The sequence below is a fragment of the Orycteropus afer genome, unplaced genomic scaffold (genome assembly GCF_000298275.1).
Source record: "Orycteropus afer afer isolate SDZICR_OR568_19922 unplaced genomic scaffold, OryAfe1.0 scaffold00580, whole genome shotgun sequence".
In the NCBI taxonomy this organism is placed as follows: Eukaryota; Metazoa; Chordata; class Mammalia; order Tubulidentata; family Orycteropodidae; genus Orycteropus; species Orycteropus afer.
This window is the reverse complement of record NW_006922167.1, coordinates 1,487,714-1,497,921: the sequence shown is the minus strand read 5'-3', so window position 1 is coordinate 1,497,921 and position 10,208 is coordinate 1,487,714. Positions and strand designations below refer to the sequence as shown.

General features: G+C 38.0%; 1 protein-coding gene across 1 annotated transcript in view; it reads left to right on the top strand.

The window, feature by feature from the left end:
* RALYL (RALY RNA binding protein like) overlaps positions 1 to 10,208 on the top strand; it is a 191,283-nt gene that overhangs the window by 120,733 nt on the left and 60,342 nt on the right. The window contains exon 3 of the mRNA XM_007956195.2: positions 5,236 to 5,283. Within this exon, the coding sequence (XP_007954386.2) occupies positions 5,236 to 5,283 (48 nt within the window). The remainder of the gene's footprint in view (positions 1 to 5,235; positions 5,284 to 10,208) is intronic.

The window sequence follows — 10,208 nt, the reverse complement described above, 5'->3', positions numbered from 1 at the left end:
TTTAGATCTCTGTTAACTGTTTGTGAAGAGCAGCCAAGGGTGGTTCAGGCTCTTCTTGGTGGTTTTTTATCATTGGCCCATTGGTGGAGAAGGAGGAAGTGGCTCTCGCTCAGTAAGTGAAGTCACAGGAGGTATGGGTATACTTGTGTCTTATGAGGATTGTTGTTATCTCCCACTCAGTTAGACACAAATTACAATTGAACAACCATCAAAAACTAAAAGCCCATGGATGAAAAACACCCCATATAATCACACAGGAACAGTAACCAAAAAAAAGAGAAAAGGGAAAAAAAGATGAGAAAGCAAGCAAACCTGCAATATCTGGGGATAGAGCACTAAGAAGAAAAAAAAAAGTAGGGAAGGAGAATAATAAATGAAGAAAAAATAGGAAAAGTGCAAAAAGAAAAACAAGGAATGGGGTTAGTCACAAGAAAAAAAAGGGGGGGGGAAAAAAAAAAAAAAAGAAACGTTAAATTGGGGGGTGTGTGTGCAGAATTTCAACCAGGCACAGGGAAAAGAAAAAATAATGCTGAAAACTAGGACCTGGTAGGGGAAGATTAAGAAGAATAATAAAAATACAAAAGTATTAATAATATTAGTTGGTTTGAAATTGACAAATACAAGCAAACTAATCACCGGGAAAAAGAAAGCAAAAAAGAAAAAGAAAGAAAGAAAAAATCGGTGGAGGATTGGGTAAGGCACCCAGGCTCTGTCTGAGCACACAGACTGTGATGGAGTTCCTGTGGGCCCAGAAGCTATGTGGGAGTGGGGATGGCCACACCTCCGTTCACCAAGCAGGTGTAGGGTGTAGTAACAAGAAGAATGTTGTACCCTTTCAGTCTTGCAGGCCCCGAGTGTCCTTCGGGTTGCTGGAAAGCAGAATGTGTTAAGCCCCAGAAATCTGTGAGAGCACTGTCTCTTTGAATATCCAAAATAGTCAAGCTTTTTAAACCTTCAAAATGGCGGTGCCTTCCAGACGGGTAAAAGTCCACGGTTCAGCCTACCTTTCTCTTCACCTTCTCTGTTTGTTCCCCAGCCACCGTGCACAGTCCTCCGTGCAGTTCCTGGCTAGCAGGGTGATTTTTAGGTTAATTCTTAAGTCCTACCATGACGGCAAACAACAACAACAACAAACCACCACAGGAATCTGCAAGAGCACTGTCTCTTTAAATATCCAAAATAGTCAATTCGCTTATTAAACCTACAAAATGCCAGTGCCCTCCAGATGGACAAAAGTCCACAGCTCAGCCCACCTTTCTCTTCACCTTCTCCGTTTGTTCCCCAGCCAGCATGCACAGTCTTCCGTGTTGTCCCTGGCTAGCAGGGTGATTTTTGGGTTAATTCTTAGGTCCTACCACCACTCGGGAATCTCCAAGCCCTGTCATCTGTGCTGTCAGGATCGCTCAGGCCGCTGCCAGACTGAAGCTCCATGTGTCTCCTTTTTTGGTATTTTCACGTAAATTCTTCTGCTACTTGAGGTTTAGTCCACTTTTGTATCCTTCCCTTCAAGGCTCAGGGGTCCAAGATTATCTTCTGTGTCTGTGTTAATTGGTTTCCCTTTTCTTTGTTGAAGAGTGTCTGTGCAGTCCTTCTACCTAGTCCGCCATCTTGCCGGAACTCCCCGATGACTCATTTTATAAAACTCATTCTTCAACTCTCTGTTCTTGGCTGGTGCATTTTAATTCATTTGTGTTCAGTGTGATTAATGACACATATGGATTCTTTGCTGTCATTTCGCTATACTATTTTTGTAGTGTTATGTTTCTTTCTTCCTCTTAATTTTCTATGCTGTGTTCTTTTTGTATATATATATTTCTTTTCCTATCAATCATTGTTTTTGTATTTACTTGGTCTTTTTGGTGTTCTTTTTCTTTATTTTTTGGTGAGTAGATTTATTACTATTCTTTGTGGTTACCTTGAAGTTTGTTGTTGTTGCTGTTGTTATGTGCCATCGAGTCAGATCTGACTCATACCAACCCCTCTTTGGGTTTCCGAGGCAGTATCACTATGGAAGTAGATTGCCCAACCTTCCTTCCGAGGAGTGGCTGGTGGGTTTGAATCACCAGCCTTCTGGTTAGCAGTCAAGTGCCTTAGGCACTATGCTACCAGAGCTCAACCTTGAAGTAATCCCCTTAAAATTAAAACAGTCTGTTACATCTTGAAATATCCTTGACTTCCTCTCCATATAGAAGTTCTATACTTGCATCTTTTATTCCCCCTTTTTCATTTTGAAGTTGTCATCATTTACAACTTAATTCCTCTGATTCCATGTAGTCAGTTTTTTAGCTTTATTTTGTTTTTGTGAAGTGTTTACCTGGGCTTTATGGGTGATCTCATGTATCTTTATCTCAGGTTGTTGTCTGATGCCATTTGTTCTCTATCTGAAAGATTCTCTTTTATGTTCTTTGTAAGGCTAGTCTTGTTCATCGCAAATTTCCTTAGTTTATGCTTATCTGGGAATGTCTTAGTTTCACCATTGTTTTTGAGGGACAATTTTGCTGATATGTGATTCTTGGTTGACAATTCTTTTCCAACAGAATTTTGTACATGTCATCCCTCCATGTCCTTGACAGCATGGTTTCTGATGAGAATTCAACACTTAGTCATATTGATGCTGCTTGAACAATGTTTCTTAGAAAGATCAGCATGAGGTTGGTCCCCATGAGGCGGAGGTCAAAGATATTCCAAATGTCCAAACTACTATGCTACTCCATCATCTCAGACATTAACCCTTCCTCCTCCTCCCAGTAATTTCCCCAGTCTTAGGGTTCTGAATTTCTCTGTAACGCCTCACAGAACTCACAGACACCCAAGGGTTCGTTTCACGTAGTAGTGGTGGAGGCTGGCAGGCTGGCGAGTCCCAGGTTCGTGAGTAGGTCTGGCGGATTTTCCCAACTCTCAGGGTTAGATGAACCTTGATCAGCAGCTCAGACAGCGGCAGCTGCTATCCCAAATCCAGGGGTGAGATGACGATGAGCCAAGGATCAAAGCCGGAGCAAGAGGCGAGTGAATCTTCCCAGGAGATTCATAGGTAAAACCCTCAGGGAAGCTAAGGGTGGCGATTCTAATTATACCCTCCAGCAAGGCAGGACTCAAGATACATTCCACTTGTGTTGTCCCAACAGAATTAACCTAAATCCCAACACAGAGTCGATTGCCAGTCATTATAGGGAACGACTACTACCAGCTGTCCAGCCAAGTTGATTCCTGACCTTAACTACCACACCACCCCAAACAGGCATGGATAATGGGATTTACAAAACACCACAGAATGGAGGACAATGGCTAGAAGGGCCATATCAAGCAATTCACTGCAGATGCCCTTTTGTAAGTAACATTTTGTATTTCATGAGCAGTTTCAAGAACTCTTTCTTTGTCTTTAGTTTTGGAAAGTTTGATTACAATGTCTTGGTGTTTTTTGGGGGGTAAGTCCTATGTCTGGTGATGTAGTACCTAAGGCATTTGACTGCTAACCAAAAGGTTGGCAGTTCAAACCCACCAGCCACTCTGGGGAAGGAAAATGGGGCAGTCTATATCCATAAAGATTTATAATTTTGGAAACCCAATGGGGATTGCTAAGAGTTGAAATTGACTTGAAGACAGTGAGTTTGGTTTGGTCTAACTTGTATGATGTTCATTGAGCTTCTTGGATGGTACCTTTCTCATCTTTCATGACATTTTGGGGAAGTTTTCATCCAATATATATTCACAAAAATTCTCCATACTTCTCTTTTTTTCTTCCTCTTCTGAAATTCCTATTATGTGTAAATTATTCCTCTTTGTGGTGTCCCACATAACTCTTAGGCTTTCTTCATTTTTCTTCTTTCTTTTTTCTGATTATTACTCAAAGTAGTGTCATGGGATGTGTCCTCTATTTTGCTTATTCTTTCTTCTGTTGATTCAATTCTACTTCCATATCTGTCCCATGATATATCTATTTCTGATATGTTATTATTAATCCTCTAAATTTTTAGTTGTATTTCTAGTTTTTGTATGGCTTCTAATTGTCAATTGAGTAGGTCATTTTGTCCTTGTATTGTTTTCCTGAATTATTCTAGCAATTTCTCTGTGTTTTCTTTGATCTCTTTAAAGACTTTAAATGTAACTCTTTTGAATTCTTTCTCAGGTAGTTCTATTATTGCTTCTTCCTCTGGAAAGTTTTCTGTCCCTTTATTTCACTCACTTGTTTAAGCCTCCTTACCCTATTTTTCATGTGATTTGTTATCGTTTGCTATCTCTGAGGCATTAAGGTGTTCTTTTATTTATGTATGTATGTATTTGTTGATTTTATGTTTATTTCTTCTGATTTTTTTATTTTGTTTTGTTTTGATATTTCAGTGTGGGAAGGGTGGGCATGTGTTGCTGATTACTGGTATGGTGGCATGGGACTGTTCATCACCTGTTACTGAGTGGGCAGGACAGTGCTGGGCAGAGTGAGTGTACATTGCTGTTCACTGGGCATTAGTGTCAGCTTAGTGTAGGTTGGGCAGACATGGACTCTCACCTGTCATCAGTCCAGTGGTGTAGGAGCACATACTAGCACTCACTGGGTAGTTATGGTGGAAGACAGCATGGCTGTAGTAAGCAACCAGCAGGATGGGTGTACTCACTGCTGCTCACCTAATGAGTGGGGTGGCAGGTAAAGGGATGTGGCAGGTGACTGAGGTCATGGGACCACTCACTGCCACCTGCCAGGTGGGCAGGATGGCAGGCAGGGACTTGTAGCAGGCAACTGAGGACCCAAGAGTACTCTTTGACACTCACTGGGAGGACAGGGTGGCAGCTGGGAATATGCCAGGTAATAGGTCTGAGAGCTTTATACCACTTACCAGGGGGGCAGAGCAGTGGGAGGAGCATGTGGCAGTCCACCAGGGATGTGAGAATGCTGACACTTGCTGAGTAGGTTGGGTGATGGGCAAGGGTGATGGGAGAGGCAATCAGGGCACAAGACACTTTCTGCCACTTGCCAGGTGGGTGGGACAGCTACCTGCTGTCATCTTTCATTCCTAACCACACAGCCATTATCAGTCTCTACATTGTCAATATATAACAATAGTTTGATATGACATTCTATCAAATTGAACATTACCTAAAGCCCTTTGGATACAAATATAAATTATATTTAAAAACTAATCTTAAAAAGTAAAGTAAATCTAATGCTATAACATCATAAGTTAATGCCAAAATTAATGTGGTTAAAATGAATGACAACTGATTTTTTGTTTCCCTCCTTAGTGGTTATGTCTTTGACTATGATTACTACAGAGATGATTTCTACAATCGGTATGTGAAGCTTTCATCCTTTCCCTCCTTTGAATTGAATTGTCTCTTTTTGACTATTTTGTGCATTCCATTCACAGATATACTTGAATGTTGGGTTTAAATAATATTTTTTAAGTTAAAATAAAAGAAAATACTGAATCCTAATAAAATATAGACATAGTTTTTTTTTTTTATTTTCATTATGCTTACTAAAATATAGTGGAAGCCTTGGTCACATAGTGCCTAGGAATATGATGTATATAGATTTTGAACTTTTTGGATTTTGAAGGTGCTTAATCTTAAAGTTTAGTTTATAATTTTAAATAATATTCTAAATATTTAATTTACTAATATTATTTTATTGGTCAGTTCTTCTCCTAGAATTATTCAAAATGAGAAATTTGTAAATTCAGAAAATGACCCCACCTTCTAAAGTACACTGGTTTTCATACAGCACTTTGAAAATGTTATATTGGGTAGATTCAGTAGATTAACAGGCAGTCTTCACTTTGTTCAGTAGTACCAGATCATTAAAGTGATGATGCAAGTTGAAACTATGCAAATAATCTTTAATGAAAAAAAATATGATCATTCTATGCCCTTTAATTTTTTTGTCAAATATTAAGAACTCTCTTACTGTCAGTTATAAATGTATAGGGAAATATAAAATAAAAATCATAATCTAGTACATTATAATTTAAACAGTAAATATATTAAGAATTAATGTGTTTAACATTTTCATTCTTTGTTAAGGATATATCAAAAGTATGTGAATAGTGCTTGCCTTCTTTTTGTCACATAATTCATGATATGGAGTGAGCATTTTTTCTATGTCTTGGTGAATTGTCATAACCCTTTCTAAGTTTAGATCTGTTTCCATATTTTATCTGTGTCATGATATATGTGTATATGAGAGTTCCTTCAATGTGTGAATGTTTTGCCATCATCACTTTCTCTAGGACATATCCATCTTTTTTAACACAACCACTTCCCTAATTTATTTAGATGAGTTATCCTTCACTAAATTCCTCTGGCTATACATCTAGGGTCTTTCCAATGGAAGATCTATTGTCAGCTATTTCTTCCATACTTCCATTGACATTTTATTTTAATTTCACTTCCAGCATTATCACTACTGGATTCTTTGCTGGAATTCCATCTTCTTTGACCAATTCTTTCTTTCAGTTATCCATTTTTATAAAATAGTACTTGGTTTATCACTGGGAGACAAAGAAGTAACCATATGCTTTGTTGCCTGTGTGTGAAATGAATAACAAATGTGCATCAACCAATGACTTACATCCTGAAAGAACTGATGTAATTGGCCATTGATCATGATGCTGATCAGTTATTTACAAAATGATTTGTGGGCTGAAGAGCTAGCAACAAAGTCTGGACTTTATAAAATTACCTATCATTAATATATTGTTGTAAAATAAACTTGGTCTATGTTCTGGGGCTGGTATCATTTAACTAAACAGTGGTAATTGAAATTCATTCACATCAGAGCCATTCAAAACAAGGACTGACTATAGATATATAGATCATAGACCAAAAAAGAAATTTGAGGTAAATGCCTTTTCAGCTTTTCATTATAATTATTATTTAAAGACAATATCTCAAAGTATAAAATGCCAACTTGGAGAAAAATTTAATAGACATTTTAAAATAAGAAGAAATCTTGTTATCCCTTTAAACCATCATATTCTCTCTCCTTCAGTCAAACTAATTCTTTTTCATTTCCACAATGGCACCATGCTCTTTCCTCCCTCATGACTTTCTATTACTCTCTCTTCCCATACTTCCCTCCCATCAATCTACTTGTCTTTTCCTTCAGATCTCGGCACTAACACCCCTCTCAGACTAAATTAGCTTTCTTTGGTCCCCTCTTTCAGTACCCAGAACTATTCCTTCACAGCACTTCTAAGTTTGTATTGTTATATTTCTTTCTACATTGACAAAGTTTGGTTCATGTTTGCCTTCATTCCTCCATGAGGGCAAGGAAAATACTCAGTCGCGCCTATGGTTGTATCCTCAGGATTATCCTTAAGCCTCACACATAGTGATACAGTGTCTACTTTTAATTCATCTCCTTAAATTTAGAGAGGTTGTGATTGTCCCAAGATTACACAGTTCATTAGTGACAGAACTTCAATAATAACCCCAGATATCCATTTAGGGTTAGTAACCAACTGCGTGAATATGAAAAACAGAAAGTGAGTAGTATCAGTTCCAGTCTATGGTATTAAATAAAAGGAAGCAAGCAGCCTTACCTTCGTGGGAATCAGGCCTACAACAATATCTTCAATACCACTAAGTTCAAACTTAGAATTAAGCAAGCTGTTTCACTAGTTATCACTTCATGACCAAATATGAGATTTTCTCAAATCATCTTTATAATTTCTATAACATATGCTTTAAATATTAAATAGCTTATAATCATTTTTTCTGAAAAGCAATGTAAAAATCTGGTTGCATTAAAGTTATCCCATGTACTACTAAGATAACATGTAGACATCTTTATACTATTTGAAAATTTAAATTTTTGACAATTTGAAAACACATTTTCCACTATAGCTTTGTTTTTCATAGTGCAGGGCACTGCTTTGATTGCTATGAATTAAATTTTCAGTAAATATACCTTATCTTAGTCTATCAACATGAATCTGTTATAGCATTTTACTCTTCTCTTCATTGTTTTCTATCATATGACTTCCTTCAACATTTAAAGAGTTTCTATCTAAAGTAGAATCTTATGCTAGAAGGCAAGAGACCTAAGTTCTGGTGACCTCAATTTTGAAAAAGTAAGGTTTTCAATTTTCTTGTCTTTAAGAAGAAGCTGAGATATGCTTTGAGAAAAAGCAAGTACACAAATTAGACCTCAATAATGTGATTATCTAGATAGATAGATCTATCAACTAGATGATAAATGGATAGATAGATAGATCTTACAAGTAAAAGCGCAAGGGCCTTAAGCAGTGAGATCATTACAGCACCTGAAGTTTTAGAGACTCTACTATACAAAATAATCTGACTGTGAACAATTTTCAAAAGAGTTTATCTCACATAAAATCTTTGTGGCTTATACGTGTGCAATAGATCAGTACAGTTGTGTTGCTGACAGGCTGTCTGAGCAATCTGCACTCTCACGAGTTTATTCCCCATTTTTGGCACTTGGCAAAAAAGACATAAGCATCTGCCACTAGTGGATATACTCAAGAATTCCCTGTGAACATAGAATCCTATAGAAAGAAAACAAAATGGACAGGCTGGACAAGATGTATAGCTTCCAGGGTCACTGCTAACAGCTTTGTCCATAGTAATTCCTCTTAACTGACACTCCAGCTACATTTATGGTTAATATTTCCTCATTTTACTAGTGGTAAAATTTGGACAAGTTAATATTGCAAACACTGTACACTCATTGAAAAGTTATCGTGAAAATAATTTCTACCTCATAAGATTGTTCTGAGGGTTAAATGAGGTGCCATATGTACAGTGATCAGCATCATGCATATTATAAGTGCTTCCTTACAGTTAGCTGCTAGTAACATTTAAAAGTAGCTGCTAACAGTGAAGGAATGCAGTAGTGATTCAATGACAGAATTCTCACGTGGGAGACCCAGGTTCTTTTCCTGGCCAGTGTGCCTGAAGTGCAGCCACCACTCTTCCATCAGTGGAGGTTTGTGTGTTGCCGTGATGCTGGACAGATTGCAGCAGGGCTTCTACTCTAAGACAAACTAGGAAGAAAGGCATAACTACCTACTCACAAAAAAATCCGCCACTGAAAACTCTGCAGAGCACAGTTCTACTCTGACACACCTGGGATCACCATGAGTTGGAATAACTGTTGGCAACTAACAGTCACGGTTCATGTGTTTCTTATAATGATACTTATATAGCAATGTCATGTTTATATGACTGAGAAATAAGCCGAGAGATCAGTTGTCCCTCCATAACAGACAGCCCATTGTGAGTCCTCTGGATTATTCTGTTTTTATTGTTTTCTCTTCTCCTTCTCTCTAGAGCTTTCCAGATGCAGATAAACACCCTCCTTTACAGAGAGAGAACACTCCTTTATTTCTGTTAAACCCAGGCTGCTTTGTTTAAACTCAGTCAGAAGAACAGAAACCACACCAGTTATGCTTAAGAGGATAACTGAATGTAAAACTTGCTAGCTAGATATTAAGGAACAGAAAAGGCAAAAAGAACACACTAGTTTGAGATAGCATATGTAAGAGGCAGCAAGTATATCTAGGACTGGAGGGACAAAGAGAAAAGGTTGGGATTATTAAAATGTAGTGCAAAGAAAGGGACTTGCAACTATGAGTAGGAGATTCTGCTCAGCTGGTGCTGGTGCTTTTGTATCTGAGCCCATAGGAGTCCTGGTGGGCTGGTCCTAGACCTCTAAAGAAGGGCACTGTCTAGCAGGTGCTGAGGTTTTTGAGCCATTGTGAAGAGTACTCTGCAAGTGTGCAAAAACTCAAACTAGACTGAGTTAGTGCTACTAGAATGGCTACTCCCAGAATGGACAGTACAGATTTGTTAGTTCTTTTAGCAGTCCACAGTATTTGCAGTGTTCTTCACCAACACCACAACTCAAAAGCATCAACTCTTCTTCAGTCTTCCTCATTCATTGTTCAGTTTTCACATGCATATGAGGTGACTGAAAATATCATGACTTGGGTTAGGCATCTTAGTCTTCAAAGAGACATCTTTGCTCTTCAGCACTTGAAAGAGTTCTTTTGCAGCAGATTTGCCCAGTCCAATATGTCATCTGATGTCTTGACTGCTGCTTCCATTGGTGTTGATTGTGGAACCAAGTAATATGAAATATTTGACAACTTCAACCTTTTCTCCATTTATCATGATGTTGCTTATTGGTCCAGTTGTGAGGATTTTTTTTTTTCTTTATGTTGAGATGTAATCCATACAGCAGACTATAG